Source organism: Sebastes fasciatus, chromosome 8, assembly GCF_043250625.1.
Source record: "Sebastes fasciatus isolate fSebFas1 chromosome 8, fSebFas1.pri, whole genome shotgun sequence".
In the NCBI taxonomy this organism is placed as follows: domain Eukaryota; kingdom Metazoa; phylum Chordata; class Actinopteri; order Perciformes; family Sebastidae; genus Sebastes; species Sebastes fasciatus.
The window spans coordinates 23,931,297-23,956,823 of record NC_133802.1 but is presented as its reverse complement, the minus strand read 5'-3'; the positions used below and the strand labels follow the sequence as shown (position 1 = coordinate 23,956,823).

Genomic DNA, 25,527 nt, shown 5'->3' with positions numbered 1-25,527 from the left:
ATAAAATGCAGGGAAATGAAAGAAGGATAAGAAAAAACAAAAACCTTCGGGGTCTGCTAATTTAAACTGTATAGTATATAATCTAGTGTTTGCCAATTCATACAATTTGGGGGTTTTAAGTTTTCAATAGCAAGCTAGTCAAATACGTTTTAAATCAGTATCTTTAAAAGTATAAAAAGAGGTAAGTCTTTTAAGCCATATCATTTCATGGATAGGCTATACTGTTTTGCTAAGATATTAAGTTATTTATGTCTGCTGATAAATTAGGATTGTTAAAAGTGAGTAATATCAATATCAATCTTTGTTAGTATGATATCTTTTTAATTTTTTTTTAAAAGGTTCTTCTGTAAATCAAACCAAAAAGAAGTAGCATGAAAATAATCACACACATGGTCAATAGTTTTTCCTTTAAAATAACAAAAAGTGCATCTGTTGTCTACAGTTGGAAACAAATTACAGATATTGGCTTTAGCAGGGTAGTTCACACATCTTAAAATAATGACTTTGTAATATATTTAACTGGGTCGCTTATTCAATTTTTCTAATTCGCTTTTATAAATACATATTTGCTGTCTGAATAGTATTTTAGGACAATATATGTGCACTGTGCTAAACAAAATAAATTGTCAAAAAGGAGTTGATAATGATAAAAAAAAAACTTTAAAAAGAATAATATTTCCCTCTGAAATGTAGTGAAGTAGAAGTTTAAGGAACACTAAATGGAAGTATTCAGGTCAAGGACCTCAAAATTGTATTTAAGTACTTGAGTAAATATTTTCTGTAAGACCCGACTCAGACGGGAATTGTGATATCTTTTTGTGTCAAACTGGTGGAATGAGGTGCTTCATTTTCAAGTCAAAATATTGCCAAGAGGTGGACAAGATCTCATTCAAAAGGTTTTATTAACATGCATTAGATCAGATGGAGCTTCATGTGTGTGTGATTCTTTTCAAAGCAGCTTGGAGAGACTTTTTCAGGAAGGTCTCATTTAACATCAGGCAGCCGTGCAGGGAGTGTTTGTGTGCTGCCGTCACCTGGAAAAACAGATTGATACACATGCAGAAAGATTACAAATACTGTTTCCACTGTTCGGCCATTATGCATGACAGGATATAAATGTACAAACTTACATGGCTGTTATATTTGGTGAGGACTGTTAGCATCATTTTTGCAAACTTCACAGACTTTGTGAATTGAGGACTTTGGCTGACGAGCTGTTCGGTGAATTGTGTGAACACTTCTTCACTCAAGTCGGGCTGAAAAACAAAACAAAAAAGACAGGCAACACGATAACAATGAATATTGTGACTGAGTGGCCTCCTTGCAGCATTTTCCCATGAATAATCAATCTAACCTTGGAGTCTAGCAAGCTGTGGATAATGGAGAGCACTGCCTCACTCCACTCTATTTTGAATGTCATTCTGAGGGGAGAAAAAAAAAGGTAAAAGACTGTATAAACAAATAACTAATAACCATAAGAGTCCGTTATTATGTTGTGATTCTTTGACTTGTTACAGCAGTAAATACATGTGTTATCTTACTGAAGCACCAGCAGTCTGTAATGGGAATCCAGGCAGCCCTCTATCAGTCTGTTCAGCAGCTCAGCCTGTGGATTCCCTGAAAACAAAGCAAAGTTCAAACTAGAGGATCAATTGATGTTTGGGCCAAGAGTTGAAGAGAGAACACGGTCATAATAACATCAACGCATCCGTCCTGTGTCTGTGTCCTTGAACCAGGACACTAAATCCTTGCCAGATGCTCTGTAACTAAACTGACTCTGAACCTTTTTCAACCCATTTTCCCATGTTTTTTGTGTCATGTCACTTAAAGCCAAAAGGAAAATATGGTCCAGGTTGAAAAATACTGAAGTCACCCTTTAATAACTGATAACTGCACTCAGTCATAGCTTAACCCTTCCCTCACCTATGTTCTTTTCCTCTAGAACCGGTCCGATCAGAGCGTGGCACATCGGTCTGGGATAGCGGCTACACAGCGACGTCACTGCGGTGACTAGACATCTGGAGGCCGGTTCTGACAGGGACAGGACCTGAAGTAAAATCACATTCTGTCAGTACCAAACACATCGACACACTCTGCATCCTTTGCACATTCAGTGATGGACCTTCTTCAGCAGGAGGCTCTTGACGAGCGTTGCCGCCGTGCTGTAGCTGAAGTCAGGAGACGGAGCCAAAATACTGCTGCACAGTTTAGGCAGAGTCTGCTCCGGCAAGTCAGGCAAACTCAGCATGCTGCACAACACCTCCACCTGAACAGGAGAGGTAGAGATGTGGGATTAGTCCATTCACTGCCCATCAGCAAGCACATGTATAACATGAGTGGTTTAGTAAAGCTCCTCCTTGATGGTCAAAAGGGTATTTCTCTTGTGTTGAGTGTAGCTGTAAAGCACAACGAGCTAAACTAACCAGTGGTAACTACGGTGATAGTTAATAATCTGTCTGTTTGTCCACTTTATTTCTTATATTAGGGCTGCTATACATTCAGAGACATCTGTACAATGTAATACAATAGCTCTGAAACACCTACTACCTTTGTGAAACTTATGTTCGAGCCTGTATTTGTATTGGCGTTGCGTAGCAGTACAATAAAATTACCTTTGAATGTAATGCAATTTACACTTAAAGAAGTATTAATACAGGGGTAAAACATGAACAAAAAGTCAGCTATAAAATTTTGAAGACATACTTGGCCGGGGTCACAGTCGTTCAGCACTTTGAAAATCTCCGTTGAGCTCTGGTCCCACTGCAAAAAAACAATAATAATAATTATAGTGATAACAAATGTCACACGGTGGTGGCTAGAAGAAAGAAGACTTCTTACCTCTGTCTGACTTTCCAGTAATTCTTTTATTTGAAGAACACAGACCTAAATAAACGCAAAAATGGACCATTATTTCAACTGTAACTGTAACCTGTGTGATAAATATAAATATAATGGATGATACATTTCAGTGCAGACAGGACAGATAAAGCTGTTGAGTGTCTCTACCATAGAAGTATGTTCTCTACCTTTATGTGTTCAGGCAGAACGTCACATGGACTGTCTGGTGCTGGCTGCACTCCTTCAGCTGGAGCATCACTTCCTACTCCTCCCGATATCTCTTCTTTTGCGCTCTGTTCTTCAGCATCGAGACATTCACCACCACAGACATCCATCTTTATCCGTTTACTCTGCTGTCCTGTCTCCTCGCCATCTGAGTCCAGAGTGACAAAGCTGCCCTTTCTTTTCCGTTGTGTCCCCAGCTCCGATGAACCAGATGCCCTCTGAGAATCAGATTCTACCGTTTGACCGCTGAAGCACTTGGCCCATCCTCCAGTCTCACCAGAACCAACCAAACGCTGTGACAGCTCCTTGAGTCTCTGGCTGCTTAGTGGTGTGTACAGAGGGCCCTCGTTGTTGGCCCCCAGGGTTCTTTCTATCTGTTTAACCAGAGCGGTAACCCAGGGGCTTGGATGAGGATCCTGGCCGAGGCATTTGAGAAGATGGAGGACAGCGGTCTGAGGAAGAACCGAGGGGACCAGGTAGATGAAGGAGAGCAGGTTTTGTTTGAATAATGTTGGGAACAGGCACACCAGGGGCTTACTAGAATAGGTGAGAGAAAAAAATGGGTGTGAGGGTATGTGACATAATATGGTAGATGTCTAGTTTTTCTGAGGTCTGGTGCTTAGCTGAAGATGATCATTTCATGGAATTACGCAGAAGTCAATGGGGTTATATGTTGAAGTAAAACACAATCCAGAAAAAAATATTAAATTGCGATTATTTTTTAATAATATTGCAATTGCGATATTAGAATACATCATTATTCTCATTTTCATCGAAAAACATCAAAAATGATGGTGGGATTTTTGCAGGGATCTGTACCAAAGAAAGATGTTTTAAAGGTCCCATATTATAAAAGAGTGAGATTTTCATGTTTTTGTTATTATAAAGCAGGCTTAAGTCCCATATAAATACTGTGAAAGTATCAAAACGCTCAATCCACAGGGAAATACACCCGTACAGCCCGTATTCAGAAACTCTGCATTTGAAACAAGCTGTCAGGATTTCTGCCCATTCGTGATGTCACGAATATACAATATTTAGACCCTTGACATCATTTTAAATGTAAATATTCTAAATTTGTCCCAGTTTATTCCTGGTTGCAGTGTATGTGAATGTCATCAGCTGAAGTACATATGGACCCAAGCTGTTGTCTAGCAACGCAATTCTGTTGCAATTTCGACTCAATTCCATTGAAATGCGCTAAAACGAAGCGTTTCAGACAGAGGGTGAATACAGGCATATTCAGGCCGACAGTATGAGGAAAATAAAGTTGTTTTTTAACATTACAGCATGTAAACATGTTCTAGTAGAAACACAAAATACAAGTATGAACCTGAAAATGAACATAATATGGGCCCTTTAAATGGTATGACAAGTTAAAATGTCTGCAGTGAGAAATAATGTATATAGTTATAATATGGTTTAAAGAGTGAGTTTTCATAAATAAAAACTACTACTACTAACTGTACGTTCAAGAGGGCTACACTTGTCGCTTGTAAACCGTTTCTATAGCAACATAAATGTCCAGTTGCTAGGGTAACTTCTAGCAGAAAGAAACGTCACTACTGAAGAAAACAACCGTCGTCCTCTCTACTCTCCAGTGACTTACTAGTGTTAAATTAGCGTTACATGTATTTGACGGAAACCTTAACGCGGTTACTTACACGGTTGGCGGCTTGTCTTCAGTGAGTGGACAGGTTATCTCGTCCTGGCACAGAGTTTCTATGAAGTTAGTGAGGGACATGTCGGGGTTGGCTCGCTGCTGCCGGTGGAAGACTCCCAGAGCTTTGTGAGCACCGGAGGGTCCACACAGAAGAGACTGGACCAGCAGCAGAGACTGGCCGTCAAACCGACTCACAAACATAACAAAACGCCTCGCCACTACCAACCGGACATATATACATCCATGCTACCAACCACCACCCCGCCGTTTTGTTGACATTTCTTCTTCGCGAGTGTAATTTCACAGAGTTTGTGCTCCACAGCTCCACCTAGTGCAGGGGTCAGGGGTCAGCAGCCTGCAGCTCCGAGGCCACATGAGGCTCTTCAGCTCCTCTCCAGGGGCCCCCTGTGGATTTATTAAAAAAATAGTGGAAATGAATAACTGTTTTACATTTTCCTTTTTATTTATCATTGTTGTAGGTCTATGGTACGACGGAGTATTAGGGCCACATTGAGGGAAAACAAATAAATCTAAGATGTCGAGAATAAAGTCAGACGTTTAGGAGAAAAAAAGTCATAGTATGAGAATAAAGTCATAACATTAGTGTATATGTGTATAGTAGTAGTAACTTAAGTGTTATTTACTTTTTTTCTCGTAAAGTTGTGACTTAAATCTCGTAATATTACTTTATTCTCATATTACGACTTTATCGTTAATTTATAACTTTATTCTCATATTACGATTTTTTTCTTGTAAAGTTATGACTTTATTCTGGTAAAATAGACATTTTTTTCTCGTAAAATTGTGACTTTAATCTCATAAAATTACGACTTTCTCGTAAAATTGTGACTTTATTCTCGTAATATGACTTTTTCTCGTAAAGTTGTGACTTTATTCTCGAAGTCGATTTTTTCCCCTCAATGTGGCCCCATACCTCAGTGCAAATGTTTTGCAGCTCCAGAAATTTTTATTATTTTTTTTTGTGCCTAAAATGGCTCTTTTGAAAGTAAAGGTTGCCAACCCCTGACCTAGTGGTTACACTCAGAAGCAATAGATTCTGGCCTCTAAAATTTAATCTTCTGTATTTATAACTGCAGAAATGTAAATAAAAGCACAATACACTTTTTCAGTGAGACAAAGTGTGAAGCAATGTTTTATTTTCTGTGTACAAGTACAACTTGTTTAAAAAGAAATAAAATCTTACATTTTATATTCTTGCCAAAAATAGGTAAAGGGTCTCATGACTATCACTTGAGGCAGTAGTGTATCATCAGTAGTGGACATTAGCAAGAAGGGGTAACAGCATACTTTTTATCTATAGATAATTAAAACTACCATCCACACAACACTTTAAAATATCAAAATGGTGCAAATTGCTACAAGAAGTCAGAATTGATTAATCAGGTTAAGGGAAAATTAACAATCTGCAACATGTTTGAAACACTATGGCCACAGGAGTGAAATAAATCCAAACTAGAAAACCACAGATTAGCCACAATATCATTAGCCAGATCAAAGATGCAGCACATCTGGGATGCTTGCATCTAGAACAGGGGCAACAAACCATGTGCCGCAGAGTGTACACGTCCGCATTTCCAAGCACAGCCATGTGTTCTTCTGGGGACAATTTTAGAACAAGACCCCGTTCAGTGGTTTCAGGCACTGACAAAAAAGAATGAAAAAGGCTCAGAAACCGTACTCCTCAGATAGGTAAAAAGGAAAGCCAAAGTCATCATCATCGTCGCTGTCATCGTCACCGAGAAGGGTCATGGCTATGAAAAGATTAAGCAGATCTACACCATCGTAGTCTTCATCTTCTGTATAATACTGTTGAGCAAGAAACAAATGTAAAGGGAAAATTAAATATTATCTCATGGTGGTGAGAGCTGGATAGCATATAAACAGGGATCATATTTACCGGAAATGACCCGTGACGTTCATGTTTGTCATGCCGATAAAGGCACTCCGTTTTGAAGGGGCAGCATCTGTATCGGGAATAGTAACTGCATCTCCTCTTACTAGAATCATGAGAGGAGACAGAACAAGAGGGTGGGGGTTCAGTTGTATGGTGGTCATTTCTGAAAACAAATGTGAGGATTCAGCATTGGCTTGACATTTCAAGCAATTTGGCATTTAACTGAACATAATACTAAAAAGGCAAAACTGCAAGGCTGACAGGTTTTACAATTTCTTAAATTGCATCCCCATTTTGTATTCAAAACTAATGTAGCACCTTCAGTACCCATAACAGATACAGTTCTAGCTTGACAATAGATTTAAAAAACAATCCGTTAGGGTAAGTATTACAGGCCCCGTGAAATGAGTCACATGTATCATTATCTCTATAAACCTGCAGTAGGCAGAATAGTTTTGGCATCATTGGGGAAAAAAAATTCCATAATAACCTTTCAGCATATTGTAATTCAAGACTTCTACACCTCATCATGGCTCTGTTTTCAGGCTTAAAAAAAAAAAAATCTAGCCCGTGACAAGAGACTTTGGCCAATCAAAGGTCATATCCGAGAGAGAGTTCCTATTGGGTGTTCATTCAACGGAGGCAGCTGTCAATAACTCGCAAACTCTGATCAAACTAGGCAGCACCGATCAAATATGAAGCAATATTTTGTTACTGTAATGCCTATTTCTCACATCAAATGTTTTCAGAAACATCTTGTAGTGTACTGTTTAGCTGTAAAATGAGAATGTTTGCTCCGGCTGGTGGGCGGTGCTTGGTATTGCCTCAACTGATCTCAACATTGGCTGCCGGGTCACAAACTTTTAAATTTTACAGATGAGAAGTCAAGCTAGAGTGGCATATCCAATACAAAGAAAAGGTTGGACGACTGAAACCTATGTACAGCACTACACACCCAGTGAGTACAAAACAAGGGTAGACCCCTTAAATTGCAAGCCTTTTTTTTTTTTTTTTTTTTTTTAAACTGCCCTGGTAGGACAAAAATCATTCCAACTGCACTGGTGTGGACATTTCAAAGTTTCAGAGGTCATCAGTCATATCAGACCTTAAGCCCAGCTGTAGTGATCAGTGCTGCTATCAAAACTGAATCTCTCGGCATACCTGAATTTCTCTTTGAAGGCAGCAATTAAACGTTCCTTTGCTCGTCCTTCAACCCAGTGTTTGTTAGGCACATAGAAGGCGGACCTCACTCGACACTGTGGGCAGCTCCTGAGGAATAATCATTAAACACACTGATGTCAAGTCAAATCCTTTACATGCTTCTTCAGATGCAGTTAAATATTACTGAAACCTACTTTACCACATCCGGCCCGAGGTCTTTTGTTTTCCTCCAGGTCATGATGCATTGTAAACAGAAGGAGTGATTGCAGTTTGGCAAGATTCCAAAAACATGGTTTCTTGGATCCGTCTTTTCATACACCTTGTCCATGCAGATGCCACAGGTCACATTTTTACTTTGGAGGATGGCCTCTATTTCCTCGATATTCCCCCAGGTACTAGAGGCCGCAGCAGCTGCACCATCCTCTGTCGTTTCATTGGAGGAAGTCTCCTGGACACAGAAACATTTGAGTCAGTACAAGCCCACTGGTTGCAACTTGGTTTGATTCACCGATATGCCCCTTAGAAAGATCACACTTAATTAAGCAAACCTGCTCAGTTCTTCCATCACATGCACACGCTTGAGCAACTTCTGAGCTCTGGACCGAATCCCAAGAAGCAGTGTGAGGAGTGCGAGTGTAATCTGTAAAGAAACAGCAAGTGAATGTAGCAAGTATGGAGAAAATGCTAACAGAAGTCAGTGTCAACCATGAAAAACATCCGATACCTTGTGATTGTTCCTCAGCAATATCTGCTGCCAGGCGCCCGGTGTTGTGTTGAGGATTTGAGATATTAACCAATTGTGATCTGCTGCATTGCTGCCTGGATGTCACCTCGGCCCGCAGAAGAGCCGGTTCTGACCCTCTTCTGTCAGGTGGAGCGTAGGCAAAACTGGAGGAGGAAACTGTAGGCATTGATCCTCTTCTACCTTCAACAGCTGCATCAGCTTCAGGTGGTTGAAGGACATGGAGATACCTAGTGGTGAAACATATTGAAGAGCTAAGGTAAACTGTGTGCATGACACCTCTCCTCTCTTTCATATTATTTCATTTAGTTACATAAGGGTCATTCTATAATTGAGAGTACATTTCACATGAACAAAAAAGTAATAAGGTAATGCGTTTTCTCAAAAAAACAAAATCAGTGGTTTAAGTTCAAACATTCCTTCATATCCACTATTGCAAAGCTTAAACATGAACTATTTTTTGATATTTTAAGAAAAAACATATTTTCCCATTGATCCCAGTAGGGTCACTTCAACTATGTTACTCATGTGTTGCCCCTATTCTGGGTAACTTAGTTGACAAGTCTAGAGCTGACCCGAATGCTTCGAAGCATTGACCGTTGCCATGGTATTTGACCTCAAAATCAGTATTTGAATGCTTCAGTTTATATACAAGTATATTATAATAATATAATAATAATTTTCTTCATCAGGTTAACCTTACATTTCAACATATACAGTATTTGAATTAAAATAATAAAAGAATTGTAAACCATAACAATGTACCCAACATAGTTGACAGTCAATTAATATACTCCTTGACAATGCATTATTACAGATAAAATGTTTATTTTTTTTAAAATGAGGACAGTCACCAGAATGTATTAAAAATGGCCACCATTGAGAGGAAATGACATCCTGTGATGCTGGACCTTCAATACATCCATGTGCTGGACATATGATTTGGGGCCAAACCATTTTTTAGTTGCATGTGGATGTTCTGTTAGTAACATAGTTGACAGAACTCTTTCACACATTATTAAACAGAGATATTTATATAATTTAAATATTAAACTCCATTTCAAAAAAAATTATTCTTCTAAAGTATTTGGATTTTTTTTTTTAAATAAATAAAGAATGCTAACTTTAAGGGTTTTAAATAATTATTCTTAGGTTAAGACCCACTCAATTGAAAAGTGGACATTGTAAAAACTAAATTTAGGAACACCATGACAATTTCAAGCTAAATGAAACACAGTGCACAAAAAGTGTGTCTGATCTTATAATATGCTTTCCCTTAATCTGTAAAATATTATATTCATGAAAAAAATAGTTAGAAACAAATATCACCAATGGACATGAAATGTACCCCCCAATTAGAAAATGACTCCTATAACAGAGGGAGGTGGGGATAAACAGGCTTACCTGCAGCGTTCACCATACCAGCATCCACCTTTCTGAAAGTACCTGCATATTTGGGATGGTGGTATAACTGGCCATTCATGTCGATAATTACACCTTGAACCAAACCTGCAAGAGCCATTTATGAAACGCCTGTAATGAAAAGGGAGGGGAGTGAATTTCTACCATGTAGTGTCAGAAGCAGCATATGTTATGTCTTTTATTTTATTGCAAAAGTCAGTCAAGTCTCAATTCTGTGTTAAAGTCTCAAGTCTCCTGGTTAGCCATACCAAAACTTTAGAAGTAGCTGCAAAAGTTACCTAAGACCCACAACTGCTATGCTGCACTATATTCACTTTTTTAATAGTCGTATATCACAGCTGTTACCCTGCAATATATTCAGTTTTATTCATCTCCTTGTATTTTTTATATCTGGTATATTTTTTTGTACTACCAACTTTTTTACTGCCTTTTTACTAACATGTTTGCACTATGGAACTGTGATGCTGGAAACTTGAATTTCCCTCGGGATCAATAAAGTTACTATCTGTCCATCTTGATTTCAAAATACTCCTGCTGGTTTACAAAGCACTCAACGGTTTAGGGCCAAAATACATTTCTGATCTTCTGCTATGTTCTGAACCATCCAGACCTCTCAGGTCATCTCAGGTCATCTGGATCAGGTCTGCTTAGTGTCCCCAAAGTCAGAACTAAACATGCAGAAGCAGCGTTCAGTTTTTATGCACCAAATATCTGGAACAAGCTCCCAGAAACCTGCAGGACCAACTCCAACTCAGTTCTTTAAAATCAAAGCTTAACTTCCCTGTTTCCTGCTGCCTTTGATTAAACCAGATAATGATCTTATATACTGCACTAGAGCTTTTACTCTTGTGTGTTATATTCTATTTAGGTTCTATCCTAGATTGTTTTTATTTTCTAATCTTTAATGTTTTTATGACTGTTTGAATTATGTCGCAATTTTCTTTTGCACTTTGTCACAATGTTCTTGAATGTTTATGTAAAGCACTTTGAATTACCCTGTTGCTGAAATGTGCTATACAAATAAAGCTGCCTTACCTTGCCTTAGCAATACCAAAACTTTAGAAGTAGCCGCAAAAGTTACCCAAGACCCACATAAACAATAGGATGTAACGTTTAGGTTAACCTAAACTAATGGGGAAAACCCCTATAATAGGACCATCACGGTTTTGTGGAAGTAGCAATGACTTTTGGGAAGCTAAAGACAGAAGTGGTAACAGGAGCGTGTGAAAAACAATCAGTGACAGCAGAGAAAGTTAGCATCTTTGGTTAACCGTTAACTTACAATCAACGCAGCTAAAGCTGACGCTAACTTGTGGTCCTACGAAAATAAACACTGTACGTTGTATAGAAATGCCGTGGAAAAAAAGCTGTCAACAATAACCCATCTTCTTAAAGTAACTAGCTGTAGAGGTTATCTGCTAACGTAAAGCGTTACCACACTGACGTGAATGTGTTTACGTGCTGTCGTAAAATCAAGAGTTCAATCTGCTGCGAAAAGTTAGTCACTAATTAACTTAGTAATTATGCTAAGGATGTCCAACATGTTTTATGTAATGATAGCAGAGTTAGAGTAGACTAAAATGTTTTCTTTAATGGCAGTTGAGTTTCACGTTAAATGTGACAACTAACGTTAAAACAGAAAGCAGAGGGCGTTGCGTCGTTGCCACAGTGACTGATTAACAAGTTTCGGTTAACCGTTAACGCTTAATTTACTTAATCCTTTATTGAAACACACACACAGACACGTTTATTAGCGTCTCCCCACTTTAACACTCTCAAACATCCACTAAAAAAGTTAATTTGTCCTGTTTTATTTACAATAAAACTACTTTTTTCGCAGTAACTTCCGCTTTCGAACTCAGCACAACAACAGAGCAGCACTAACGGACAGCTTAGCAACGCTTACCGACACTTCCCACACTATTTACTCACTTTAATGGCTTTATTATAATACAACCGACTGCTTACCTACAGATACTTCCACTACGGGCCGAGTCCATCCTCCGTGTGTTTTGAGCATGCCGCCAAACACCCTCCATCTCTCTCTCTAAATAGTAGTCAGCCGTTTCCTTTTACCAATCAACGTAGCAACGGACCAATAGAAACCTGACGTTGACGTGATGACGTCACGGATTCCAAATTCCCCATTAATCCCTTCTATTTGTCTCTTCCATTTACAAAAACAATAACATTGACAAAACAAAGAATTTACTTTCTCCACCGCTTCAGGTCTTTTGGGACGAGTAAACAAATTCTTCTTTTGTTTTTGCACTTCTGTGATTATGAGTGTTCTACAGTATTTTTGTTATACTACATGGTACAAAGAGTCTGTCCACTACTTTAAAGTCAAAACTGCTCCACCAAATGAAAATCAGCTCAAAGATTGTAGGTCAACCCCTTGAGAAACTCTATGAATCAGCCTATCATAATAACATCTTAAGGCTGGCTAACACCATCGTCTCTGACCCCAACCATGTTTTGAACAGTGAATATCAATTGTTACCATTAAATCGGAGATACAGGGTTCCACAATTTAATAAGGTTAGACTGAAGAAGCACTCTTTTTTACACCAGTCAATCCTAAAACTAAATATGGAGCCTAATCCCAGATCAAATGTACGTTGAAGGGCCCTGAATATCGTCTTCTGTGATTGTAATGTTTAAATGTATGTATCCTTGTTTCTTGTCTTTGTCCTTTCTGTGATGTTGCAAATGGAGCTGCTGTGATGCAAAACAAATTTCAGACCTGTCTGACAATAAAGTATTATCGTATTATCGTATTGTATCGTATTTAGTGATGGGAATTCCGGCTCTTTTTAGTGAGCCAGATCATTTGGCTCAGCTCACCAATAAGAGCCGGCTCTTTCGGCTCCCAAACGGCTCTTCGTTTTACCACTTCTGCCTTTTATAGTTCAGCCAAATTTAGCGCTGTTTTGATCTATGATTGGAACGTGTGCAAATATATTGCTTAAATTATTCAATATAATTATAATAAACCTTATAATTTGACATAATTTGACTTGCTGCTTCGTTTCCGACTGTCACTCATCTTGTCTGCTATTCGCGCACCACACTCCTCTCTCTTTCACTCCTACTCTCCCTCCTGCTCTATACCTGTAGACCGTCAGCGTGCCGCGCACCCCTGCTCCTCCCCGCCGCCCCTCCCTGCTTGATGGTATGATCCTTGTCTGTCATCACCTGATTGGTCGCACGGACGTCATTAACACAACATTCAGTCAGTCAGTGCATGGAGTGCCCGTGGCGCGGAGAAAATTGTCCTATCAATCTGCCTTGAATTACTTAAGAAAAAAAAAAAAAAAAAAGACTCTCGGACGGGAGCCGGCTCTTATCGTTCACTTAAAAGAGCCGGCTCAAAGAGCAAACTCGTTCGCGACCAACACATCACTACTCCCATTATGGTAATTTTATCACTTATAATAAAAAAACATCAGCGTTAATATTTCTAATAAAGTTTATAAGTGAGATGTAACTAAACTAGATCTGCAGATTACATGTGACTATATAAGGACGAAATTATTTCAAGTTTTAACATGTTTTTTTTTGTGAACAAATAATGTCAATCCATCAGTTAAGACAGTCATAGAGGTAGCTTACATCAACTTTTTGGTGTACTTTTATCGTTTTATCTATCCATCCACACCCTTTGCTATGTTGGCACACCCGCACACATCAGCCAATAATATCAAATTTGCAATAGCAGGAATTAAGGCAAATAAAATGTCAGAGATGAGATGAGACAGTGGAATAATGTCACAGATCATACATTAGAGGTAGATAGGGATCAAGACAGATTAAGAGCACAAGAGGAGATTGCTGAAGGTGGACTGTGTGCACCAGTGTTGACATACTGAAGTCCATTCAAAGCAAGTACAGTGGAAAAAAAAAAGGAGTCCTACAGAGTTCGAGGGGAAGAAAAACAGTTGGAAACGTATGGATCCTGGCTACAGTATTGTAAGGCTGTTACACTTTGTGGCTCTCCTAACAAAACAAATCAGACTGTACACACAAAAAGGGTGGTAATCTAGGACTGTGGTTATATCTTGTGTGAATACAGAAACAACTCATGATACCAGATCCCCAATAATGACATTGTGGTTCAGTATGCTGGTTTTAGGTTAAATCCTGCGATGGCGTGAAATCCAAATTCCTCATCAAGGAAACGTTTTGTTGGTATGATATATTTGGTACAACCTAAACTAAATAGGCAGGCATGTAATATGAAAGAACACATATACTTAATACATAAAACAAGATGATTCATGTTTTACCCTTACAAATATGATCAACAATTACAAATAATTAGTAACATAATTACAGAAAATAAACTAAGAATGCTAAATTCATGATCATTTGCATGTCCAAAAAAAACAAAAAACATGCGGTCCCTTGTACTTCAATGGGTAATGTGTTTATAGTGTCAGTTTAGAGACAAAAATCTGTGCAGCATAGTCCATTAGTTACCACTTGGGTAGATGGCTTTAAGACAAAACCTGTTTAACTTGGATCTCCACATTTATTGAAAAATGGTATTGCACAGACAGCTGCTTTGAAAGAGCTCTACACTGCTGGAGCCAGCCCAGTTTGTGTTCTATTAACCAAATGGCAAAGTAGCTTTCATTGATGATGATGATGATGATGATGATGATGATGATGATGATGATGATGTAAACAAAAAACAACTCGTGCATCTTCAGCTCTACCAAAAGTCTGAGAACAATCACTCTACCAAAGACATTTGGCATCATAAGAGACTCTTGCACAGTAGAAACTTTTCGACTCCTTTCTATTTCAACTATGCCATTGGTGTAAGAACATGAAATGCTTTCCCTTCACAGACAAACAGAGCTTAGGTGAGTGAGTGAGGAGAAGCTTTCTCTAGACGCTGATCTGGGGTCAGCTTTGCTATTTGAATGTAACAGGAGCAGCCTCGGTGAGAAAACAAATCATTCTCTCTGTTAAGTGACCGTTGTGGGAAACTAGGACTCGCAGCAAATGATTCCAGATGCTCATCACTCACACATACACACACACACACACACATACACACACACTACTGTGCTGAGGGTAATGCTGACATTGAGAAGACTTTGCTGATTGTGTTAGCCCTACCACGTGACTTTGCCTCATGTCCAAATCCATGCCCGTACGTGGAACAGTGCTTGTACTGAATGCAGTGTAGTATCATGAATGTAAATTCAGTCTGTAACAGTATTGCTAAAAGCAGTCCGTGCTGGAGAATACTAATACATGTCTTTGTAGATCTCTTGTAGTAGAGGGTGGAGCGAGGTCTCCGCCTCAGTCTTTTTGATCTTTTGGACAAGCTGAACGTTCTCGGTAACTAGCTGACGCAGGTCGGCCATCTTCTGCAGCAGCTTGGGGAAGAGGTAGGCTGAGTCAGAGTGGTTTGCTTGTAGGTGGAGGTCCAGGGCCTGGAGGATGTTGTCCTGACTCTGCTCCACCTGTTTCACGTTTATTAGCCCGGGGCGATCTGGGAGAACAAGAAGGGACGCCTTATGAGGAGTCACAATTTCAAACATACAGGGTTTCTGCAGGGTTCACCAAGTTAAATTTAAGATTTTTTAAAGACATTTTGAATGACACATATAGGGCTTTTCCATCGACACTTTTGGCCACGCCGAGTAAAACCACGTCGCACTGATTTGCGTTTCCGTTACCAGTTTTAGCGCACCGAGTTATGCCGAGCCCTCCCCGGGATGGACAAATTGATTGAATTAATGGACTTCTCCGGAGTTGGGCCAAGGTGCGCCTGACCCGCAGTGACGTCTCACCGGCCGTGCCCAACCCGTGACGACACCCCTTCTCTCCCTCAAATAAGAGTGTGTTGTGAGACTCAACTCATGACTGTGCAGGAGACCTGAGAGATGTTTTTAAAAGTCTGTCTTCCTCTCTCAGTACTTTTGTAGCTTCAAACTGAACCTGTGTGGGTTCAAGTTTAGTTTCTCTCCTGCATCCCTGTTGGAAATTTCAAATATCTGCTTTATTTAACTGTTTCGCTTTTTAAGCTATAAGAGTCCTGATTTTGCTGCATCATAATAGCTTTTAACTAACAAAATAAAGGGCAGATTTTATTGTGAAGAATTTATAGGAAATTAAATGCTCATCTCTGAATTAGCAATGCTTTATCTACATGTCTACTAGTACTGCAGAGAGGAAGAGAACAAGCTGCAAAAATAACGGGGGACTTTTATCGCAGAGAATATAGGAAAGGAAATGTGTTTCCACCGTTTTCAAGCTGCTCCTCTGACCACTAGACACACACCTTCAAGCGGGTAGCCCTGTTGTAATGGAGATGCAAATCCCTGCTGTGCTGAGTCGAACCAAGTCAAGCAAAGCCAGCACGGATGTATGGAAAAACCCTAATAGAATGCAGTTTAACAACTGTTTTACAATCATACAGACCATAGTATGAAAGTATGATGGAAAACCAGCAGGGACAATATGGCCTAGAATTACTTATAATTATATTTTTGTACAGTAGCAGCAGTTTATAACAATACTTTTTAATGACAGCATTAATTTAATTAATGCAACCTGGACCCATCATGAACAGCATAAAATGGATGGATGGATTAACCAATTCAAAATATAAAAAAAATAAAATAATTAAGTTAAGTTGATGTCTTTGACTTTAAAATTGACATTGGTTGAGTCAAACAACTTCCTAGTAGTGACTGTGTTTGCTACAGGTCTGATGGTCCTGACTGAAACTCCACAACACACCCTCCTGCACGCACAATCCCACTTTTAGTTCACTTGTGTCTCCCAACAGCCTGCAATCGGATACTAAACATTTTCTGACCATTATTGAGAAAATATTTAAGACTTTTATAAATAAAATTAAAGATCTTTTTAGACCTTCTATGGATGTTTTTTGAGGAAACTATTACATACTTTTAAAAAGATTTTTCCAGACCTTTAAGTCATAATAAAAAGCAAATATGATCATCGTCTCACCTCCACAGAGAATAATGGCAGCAACAAACAGGGCCAGGTCGCTGTCATCCAGCTCCAGAGCATTAAACTTGACAGCAAACTCAAACTTGGGCTCCATGATCTCACTGAAGGGTTTTCTTAAGCTGCGCAGGAACTCCCTGGTCACAAAGCCTTTACCATTGGCCACCAACAGTCCGTCTTTGTTCATGAGCGACGGCAGCATGGCAAAAATAGCCTCGTGCACACCGTACTTCAGCAAAGTCACCTGCAGAGACCACACAGTCGATTGTACATTAGTGCTTAGAATAAACAGCCACATACAGTTAATCTTACTTTGAAGCACAGTAGGCAGCGACTCACCTGGTCATTAAGGTAGAGGTCCACAAACCCTGGAATGCTCTTTGCAAACTCGGTGAGCTCTCGCACAGTCTCCACTGTGGTGCATTGGCAGCGGTAGAACACATGGACCCCAATCTCCTTGGTCAGGGGTGCACCTGGAACTAACTGGCTCCATACCAAACCACTCTCTGCCTTCCAGAGCGTGTCCATATCGTAGATCACAAACGGCTAAAAGGAGGACAAAATACTTGAATAAATTATTTCTCATAAATGGTATTGAGGATTGGCATAAAACACAAGAGTGGATTGTATATTAACAGCTACTTTGTGGTTATTGTAAATAATTTCAGACAAGGCTTTAAACCAGAAAAAAGTTAGACTGATTAAAACAATATAGTACATATAAAAAGTAGGGCTGTCAATCGATTAGAATATTTAATCATGATTAAATCTTATGATTGTCCATAGTTAATCGCAATTAATTGCAAACTTTTTATCAGTTAAAAATGTACCTTAAAAAGGAGATTTATTAAGTATTTAATACTCTTATCAACATGGGAGTGGGCAAATATGCTGCTTTATGCAAATGTATGTATATAATTATTATTGGAAATCAATTATCAACACAAAACAATGACAAATATTGTCCAGAAACCCTCACAGATACTGCATTTAGCATTAAAAAAAAGCATGCTCAAATCATAACATGGCAAACTCAAGCCCATCAGCTGTCAGTGTGTCAGTGTGCTGACCTGACCCAAACTGCATGTGATTATCATAGTTGGCATGTCTGTAAAGGGGAGACTCGTGGGTACCCATAGAACCCATTTTCATTCACATATCTTGAGGTCAGAGGTCAAGGGAGCCCTTTGAAAATGGCCAAATTGATACATGGTTTGTATCAATGGATTTCATAAGTTTCATATGATACCAGTATCTTCCCTCTAGCTTTAAAATTGAGCCCGCTACAACCTGCAAAACATCGTTTGCGTTAAAGAAATTAGTGCCGTTAAAACAAATTTGCGTTAACACGTTAACTTTGACAGCCCTAATAACAATTTATCCATGTATTTATACATCTGTTAAAGCAGGACTGAACTGTGCTATGACTAAAATGTACCGATGTGCTGCTGGTTTTGCCCGACAGGATGCTGCGGGCCCTCTTCTTGGTCATAACGAGGTTCTTCTGGTAGGCTGCGTTGACTTGTTTGGCCAAGGTCTTCAGGTCTGAGCCACCTGGTTTGCTGAGGTTCACTTCCTCTGCAAGCAGGCCTGCCACCAGCTTCTTCCTCTCCGCCTCAGGCATACGTCCATATCGGATCGCTGAGCAAACACAGACACATGCTGGTCTTATTTTGAGTGAATATTTCAGGAGTAAATCACTTTGTCTGTACCATGGTTGGGTTCTGATACCTGGTTTTGTTTTCGGAACAGGTTCCTAGTTCACAAAATACTTTTGTAGATAAAATAAAATTCATAGAATCTTGGACTGGATCTAACGAGTGCACAAAAGACATGCTGGAGCTTGAAGGTCACTTTCCCTTCCAAACAGACAAAACAATAAGATTCCACAGGAGATTAGAAAATAATTGAAATGAATGAGCAGATTTCTTACTGACTTTAGATTAAATCAAATTCTTCTAAAGTAAACCCGTCTCCGTGAATTACATTTCCATTCAAGTCTTGGATTTGTAAAAATAATTAGCTTAAATATTTTTAAACAACATGACCTAATTTATGGAGTTTATTTGATAAAATATTTTGCCTCTCACCATCATGGGACATTCCCAAAGACAGGCACTTCTGGAAGCGACAATATTGGCACTTGTTACGATTCTTCTTCTGAATCTTGCAGGAACGCTCGCAGCGATCATATTCCAGTTTCATCCTCACAGTTCTTCGGAAAAAGCCCTGAGTGAGAAACAACGCAACCGGTTCAGCAACTCACGTCTGACAGCAAAAAACTGCTGGCATTGAGCTTTGTAATCTTGCTTAGCTATTCTGCTGTGATGCACACAGACACACTGTATTACCTTGCAACCCTCACAGGCATGCACGCCATAGTGAAAGCCAGAGGCCTTGTCCCCGCAGACCTTACACTCCACGCTGATTCCAGCCCCTGTGCTGTCTTCTTGGCCAAGACGCAGCTGTTCTGACAGCGAGGGCGACGAGGTATGGGACAGGTCTGCATAAAAAAATGCATGAATATTAATACTCCGTCATTTAACTATGTCATGCACCATTTCCAATGACTTTACGGTAAGCAACATTTTGAAATAAAGCTCTTACCTGTGTAGCTGGATGCTGCACTGCTGTTCTTCTTGCTGTGATTGTTTTCCTCCTTGTCCTTGTCCAGACTCTCTTTTTTCTTCTGGTCCCCTTTCAGGACTTTAGAGGGAGGAACTACCTCCTCTTTGTCCTCCTCATCCTCACTTCCCTGAGCCTTTAACTCTTGCAAGTCTGTCTGTTCCGACACACTCGTCCCCCCACAGCTGTCTGACTCTCCCTCGGGTGGCGTCCACCTGACATCAGCCGCGTCCCGGGGGGATTTGGGCTTGCAGTGGCCGTTCACCCTGTCGCGCTGCTCTGTACCTTCCATGGTTGCTGTTTAAGCTGACTCAGCGGCTCCCCTCCTGTCACGTTGCCATCATAGTTCCACTGTTGAAGAGTAGAATACTTTGTTTTAAATAAGCAATATTAAAATGAATAATTCATACATAACATGGATTACATACAGAGCAAGGATGACCACCACATCACTGTTACCTGGCCTCAAAAGTCCACATATCATCTACCTTGCTATTAGATCCAGCATGTGAGTGGTTAACAGTCCAACTCCAGTGACCACTTGCTAGCCAAGTTGAGCTATAAGCTTGTCATAACAAGTTGCAGAGCCAAAATGCTCCCCTAAATGTCTGCACACTGGTAGAAATGCGTATATAGTGTGGCTATTTAGCTTTAGGTTAGCGTATCACTAGTAACTGATATTCGATCATTTACTAATCTTTGACAGTGTGTTTATTTAGGTGTCCTATCCCGAGTCAGTCCATTACTACTGGTTGCGTTTGAGCTGCCAGGGAATGTCCTTGATAGTAATAGGCTTATGACATGATATACACACGCTGTGTAGGCATGCCTGGATTAACCACTAGGCAAGTGGAACAGACAAGCAGGGGCCTCAGACCAGTAAGAGTCCTAAACGCTCCAATTTCAAATGAAGATAAAAGTGCAACAGCTTAATGGGGGTGGGTGATAAGCATAAAATCCTCTATCGTGGTATATATAATCTAATATATAAATGATATAGGGCTGCAACTAAAGATTATTTTCATGGTCGATTAATATGTTGATTATTTTCTCGATTAATCGATTCGTTGTTTGTTCCATAAAATGACATAAAATGTTGAAAAATGGAGATCAGTGTTTCCCAAAGCCCAAGAGGACGTCCTCAAATGTTTTGTTTCGTCCACAACTCAAATATGTTCAGTTTACTGTCATAGAGGAGTAAAAACAAAACCGAAAATATTCACATTTAAGAAGCTGGAATCAGGGAATACATACATACATACACGTCAACACTAAACTCTCTTTTTGCTGTTGCTATCTAGATGTTATGCTTGTCTGCAATGTCGTTTTATATGTATAACTCTCAATACTGTTTCTACTGCTTTTAACAACTGTGCGTCCTTTTTCAACATTTTAACTGCATGTCCTGTTTTATGGTTTTGTTCCGATTTATTTTAGGGAGATTATAAAACTGCATGCCCTGTTTTTGTTCTGATGTACTTTAGGATTCCTTCTGTAACTCCTTGACCAGGGACACCAGGTGAAAAATTGCCTTTTAATTATTAATTTGCACTGTACCTTCCATACTTGCCAACCCTCGCCAGACTCCCGTTTTTCATTGCCCTCTCCCGATTTCCTCCCGAGGTCACAATTCTCCCACATTTCTCCTGATTTATGGCAAGTTTTTACACCGTTTTCTTTCCTTTTCATTATCTAACATGTTTCTGGCACTGTACAGCGTGTATAAGCCATAAACCCTACTGTTTCCAGCCGGAAGGCAATAGAGCTACACCAAATGTTTTTTCCTGGCAGAGGAGAGCTGCTTGCGACACCGCCACCACGCAGTTTGAGCTGTGCTCGCCGCACATCACAGCAAAGCTGGCATGGCATGGCGCAAGCCGGCATGGCATGGCGCAAGCCATTGGAAATAACGGGTTTCAGACATGGATGTATTGTATAAAGAAAACTCGATACAGCGATGTAGGTGGACTCCCGTTCATTCCTATGAGAGTTGCTCAGTGGCACATGAAGCCAAAACGGCGCGACTACCGAGTGATAAAGTACCCGGATCAGCCGACGATCCTCCGCATCCATTGGGCCCATAGAGCAGGCGCAGTAGCGTTTCCTTAAACCCAGCCTCCCAGCCCTCGGTCCAGCCTGGTTGGGGTCTCATTCGCATGAACGGAGGAAGAGAAATAACTCTGGATTCGGCTAAAAGAGCATTTTGCAACTTTTAGGATCTGATTTAAATAAGGGCTATTCAAGCGTTCATACTTGGTAGTTGATTTACCTAAAAAAAAAATATCAGCTGAGTTACAGGCGTCTCTTTCCCAATGTAAGTCTATGGGAAAAAGTATTTTTGGGCCCAATGGCATCATGTGACGGACACGGAGGTTGTAGTACCACCGTTTGGCCACTATGAACATTTGCATCAAAACCTGGCGCACGTCCTGAGGGCTTGCTAACGACACAGTGGCGCGGTTTGAGCTGCGCTCGCGGCACATCACAGCATCACAGCAAAGCCGTTGTGGCGCAACGCAAACTTTTGGAAATGTGTTTCAGAGAGCAATGTTGCCATTGTCGCATTGTGTCGGAGCCTTCAGTGAGTGAGAGACGGAGAGTACTTACTACAAGCAGGGGCAAAAATGAATGAATGAAAATTGATGAATATTAGTTATACCAGACATTCACACAAGTTCACGCCAAGGGGGCAAATTATTCAGTTTTCTTTGAGAGACTTGAAAAGTAAAATTAAAAGTAGGCCTATTTAACAAAAAATGCTGTTGCAGTTTACTTGTTATTTTCATTCATTAAAGGTTACCAGAATGCAGGAAACAAACTCTCTGAAACTATCTTTTTTTCTCCCCAGACCCCCCCACTTTGCTTTTAAAATCCTCCCTATTTTTTTTTAGATCTCAAGGTTGGCAAGTCCCTTCTCAAATAAACTAAACTAAAAACAAAAATCCATGAACATAGAGGGCCCACGACTCAAAGAGTCCACAGCTTTTGGCCTGACATTAATGTGTCGTAAAAACATTTCAGTCTGTTCTTCACTATCTTATAAACCTTTGTCTCTATTGGAGCTGGGAGACATCTGTATTATTGTTTGCCTCAGTTCCATGGAAGGGTGCACACAGTGTACTTGGGTGCTTTGAGGGGACAGGGTGCATGCACTATGTACACACTGAGCAGTGTTGATCGCTGGTGCAGGGTGGTAGGGGAGAGGAGAGGAGCTTTTGGGGGGTGGAGGTTAAATATTTGCCCCGCGGCCCCCTAGTGGATTAATCCATCCATGTACGTAGTATGTATATCCACAGCGTCTACTTATTAAAATGTTTTCTGATTTAATATTGTCCTTACATGATGGCCCCAAAGTCTATTCCTGTTACTAGTTTTAATTGTGATTTGGTTTTAGAAAATTAAATAATTATACATCATTATAATATATTGTAATGATGAATTATTATAATACAAAAATATATAAAATTATTATAAAAATTTAAATAATAATATTAAATACATAATATGTTTTAATAATAATAATTAGCCCTTTGAGGCAAATTTGTGATTTGGTTTTCAAATATTTAAATAATATGTTATAATAATTATACATTATTATAATATGTTGTAATTATAAATGATTATAATAAAAAAAAAGATTATAATAATTTAAATAATAATATTAAATACATAATTTTAAATAATCATTTTATAATAATTAACCAAACACATGTCAGCTTGGGACTGTTTAGACTTGTCCAGCAGACAATATAAAATTCTTATAAGAATTTAAATAATAATATTAAATACATCATATTTTTAAAAATAAATAATAATAAGTTGCCCTTTGAGGCAAATTTGTTATTTGTTATTAAAATATTTTAACATTTTATAATAACACACCTCAGCATGGGACTGTTGAGACTTGTCCAGCAGAGACAACCTGTCACACTAGTTCTGGGAAATATATCTGCCAACATTACTGTGAATGACAGCACTGAAACTGGATATGAGGAATGAAAAGTTAAAAACATACACAGCTACAGTCAAACTTTTATAACTTTAAGTGAAAACAACATAATAAAAGAGTAGCCTGTCAGTCGACCGTCGAAGAGAGTCAAATAGCTAACTTAGCTTAGCTTAACTTAGCTCGCTAGTTAGCTACTAACCTTGACTACTACTAGCCGTTAGCGTGGCTTGACCCACATTCACCGTTTCAGTGCCTTTAAATAAACATTAGTTAAAGACTTACCTCTCCACAATACTGCTGCTGGTTCACGAGATGTGTACGGCACTAGAAGCCGCCAACGAGGCTGAAATAACAGCGTTAAAGCAGAGTCCCGTCCAGGATCGATCGGCTGTTGACAAGTTGGTTGAAGTGAGCAGCAGTTAGCAGTTAGCTCAGTTAGCAGCAGGAGCTAACGTCAGACTGCTAACAGTAACTTAGTCAGGCAGGCCTTCATGGAGCTGACACACTGCTGAGCTCAGGAGAGGACAGAGAAAACAGTTTGGACACTTTTGTTCGCATGTAGATAAACGGAGAGAAGTATATAATCCCTCCCCGAGTCTCTCCTTGTTGTTCCTAGCTTTGCTTTGCTTTGCTTCACTCCCTCCTCTCCTCCTCCTCCTCCTCCTCCTCCTTCATCGTCACATGCCAGGATAACACACACTCATCTAACACACACACCAGACCAGACCAGGCTGAATCCAACATCCAACATCCAACATCCAATAAACAGCTTTCTGGTCTGGGGGAGTCAAAGTCTCTGTTATAAATGTGCACTGTTGTTTCTGTAATCTGGGTTTTTATTTTGGATCTGCACTGACATTAAAAAGCGTTGATCAAATCTGCAGAAATAATCCTTTTCAAGCCCTTTGAGGCACATTTGTGATTTGGTTTTAGGAATATTTAAATTTTAGATAATCATTTAATTATAATTATACATAATTATATTATATATTATTATTATTATTATTATTATTATTATTATTACTATTATATATTGTAATTATAAATCATTATAATAAATACAAATATATACAATTATTATAATATTTAATACATAATATGTTTTAATAATAATAATTGACTTCACTAGATAGAGTTGGATTGCACAGCAAAACACATTTTTCCTGCCAAATTTTACATACCAACCAGGCAAACCATGAAAGTGCCCGGACCCCTATAGTGCCCCTCAAGAGCTTCTGATTCACTGTGCAGCATTATATAAATATATTAAATAAGCCTTGCTAGCCCTTTGAGGCAAATTTGTGATTTGGTTTTAAAATATTTTAATTTTAAATAATATTTTTTATAATAATTATACATAATTATAATATATTGTAATTATAAATTATTATAATACATTTAAAAAATATATATTATTATAAATTAAATAATAATATTAAATAAATCATATTTTTTAACAATAATAATTAGCCCATGAATCTACTGTTTTTGATTTTTTACTAGCCAAATTTTACATACCAACCAGGCAAACTAAGAAAGTGCCACTGTGCAGCATAATATGAATATGTTTCATTGAAACTTTACTTGGCAGTCAATACAATTAAAGTATCAATGACGTGATAAGCTGTCTCCTGTCTATAAATATAAGGGTTCAACACCGTATTTTTTATGTGTTTATTGTTTGTATTTATGTATTTTGTGGTTTTACTGTAACCCCCTAAAATCCGCATCTGAATTATTGTAAAGCAGAGTAAAAAATAGGCCCAAAAAAGAAAAGAACTCAGTTAATACTAATAGATACAACTATACGACTTAATAAAGAAAATGAGACTTCTTAAAAATCAGTTATGGATTATAAAAATCAATCCAGCTGACATGTAGTTTGCTCCCTGCGTCAGTGGATGTCACTCATGTGAGCTTCATCAGAGAGCTGTCACAATTAGTCACCGATGACACATTTCAACACTGAACAAAATGACGTGGACTCAAAC

General features: G+C 39.0%; 4 protein-coding genes across 4 annotated transcripts in view; 1 reads left to right on the top strand and 3 right to left on the bottom strand.

Annotated features, from left to right (window-relative positions):
• cfap276 (cilia and flagella associated protein 276) overlaps nt 1–3,596 on the top strand; it is a 50,070-nt gene extending 46,474 nt beyond the window's left edge. The window contains exon 5 of the mRNA XM_074644512.1: nt 3,587–3,596. The gene's annotated coding sequence lies outside the window, so the exon portion shown is untranslated. The remainder of the gene's footprint in view (nt 1–3,586) is intronic.
• Nucleotides 884–5,044, bottom strand: fance (FA complementation group E). The gene is made up of 10 exons (XM_074644507.1): nt 4,728–5,044; nt 3,027–3,600; nt 2,839–2,883; nt 2,704–2,760; nt 2,123–2,266; nt 1,924–2,047; nt 1,542–1,617; nt 1,355–1,421; nt 1,131–1,256; nt 884–1,034 (listed from the first exon to the last, which is right to left on the bottom strand). The coding sequence occupies exons 1-10, from the start codon at nt 4,925–4,927 to the stop codon at nt 930–932; spliced, it is 1,518 nt and encodes a 505-aa protein (XP_074500608.1). The 5' UTR covers nt 4,928–5,044; the 3' UTR covers nt 884–929.
• An 804-nt stretch (nt 5,045–5,848) lies between these two features.
• Nucleotides 5,849–12,091, bottom strand: mkrn4 (makorin, ring finger protein, 4). The gene is made up of 8 exons (XM_074644505.1): nt 11,935–12,091; nt 9,949–10,077; nt 8,527–8,774; nt 8,351–8,442; nt 7,997–8,250; nt 7,803–7,910; nt 6,645–6,744; nt 5,849–6,553 (listed from the first exon to the last, which is right to left on the bottom strand). The coding sequence occupies exons 1-8, from the start codon at nt 12,003–12,005 to the stop codon at nt 6,413–6,415; spliced, it is 1,143 nt and encodes a 380-aa protein (XP_074500606.1). The 5' UTR covers nt 12,006–12,091; the 3' UTR covers nt 5,849–6,412.
• A 1,493-nt stretch (nt 12,092–13,584) lies between these two features.
• Nucleotides 13,585–24,207, bottom strand: ppardb (peroxisome proliferator-activated receptor delta b). The gene is made up of 8 exons (XM_074644504.1): nt 23,819–24,207; nt 19,570–19,938; nt 19,314–19,465; nt 19,053–19,191; nt 18,401–18,603; nt 17,302–17,508; nt 16,963–17,206; nt 13,585–15,475 (listed from the first exon to the last, which is right to left on the bottom strand). The coding sequence occupies exons 2-8, from the start codon at nt 19,877–19,879 to the stop codon at nt 15,228–15,230; spliced, it is 1,503 nt and encodes a 500-aa protein (XP_074500605.1). The 5' UTR covers nt 19,880–19,938; nt 23,819–24,207; the 3' UTR covers nt 13,585–15,227.
• Nucleotides 24,208–25,527: the final 1,320 nt, after the last annotated feature.

What these genes read in the sequence shown, in the direction of transcription:
- mkrn4 (XM_074644505.1), bottom strand. Translation starts at nt 12,005, where the DNA reads ATGGAGGGTGTTTGGCGGCATGCTCAAAACACACGGAGGATGGACTCG. An exon ending in GTGATGGAAGAACTGAGCAG is followed by an intron (nt 8,251 to 8,350) that starts GTTTGCTTAATT and finishes TTCTGTGTCCAG; the next exon opens with GAGACTTCCTCCAATGAAAC. An exon ending in CTCGGGCCGGATGTGGTAAA is followed by an intron (nt 7,911 to 7,996) that starts GTAGGTTTCAGT and finishes ATTATTCCTCAG; the next exon opens with GAGCTGCCCACAGTGTCGAG.
- ppardb (XM_074644504.1), bottom strand. Translation starts at nt 19,879, where the DNA reads ATGGAAGGTACAGAGCAGCGCGACAGGGTGAACGGCCACTGCAAGCCC. An exon ending in ATGCCTGTGAGGGTTGCAAG is followed by an intron (nt 19,192 to 19,313) that starts GTAATACAGTGT and finishes TTTCTCACTCAG; the next exon opens with GGCTTTTTCCGAAGAACTGT. An exon ending in TGCCATTATTCTCTGTGGAG is followed by an intron (nt 15,476 to 16,962) that starts GTGAGACGATGA and finishes TTGTTCTCCCAG; the next exon opens with ATCGCCCCGGGCTAATAAAC.
- fance (XM_074644507.1), bottom strand. Translation starts at nt 4,927, where the DNA reads ATGTTTGTGAGTCGGTTTGACGGCCAGTCTCTGCTGCTGGTCCAGTCT. An exon ending in TACTGGAAAGTCAGACAGAG is followed by an intron (nt 2,761 to 2,838) that starts GTAAGAAGTCTT and finishes GTTTTTTTGCAG; the next exon opens with TGGGACCAGAGCTCAACGGA. An exon ending in ACAGCTTGCTAGACTCCAAG is followed by an intron (nt 1,257 to 1,354) that starts GTTAGATTGATT and finishes TTTGTTTTTCAG; the next exon opens with CCCGACTTGAGTGAAGAAGT.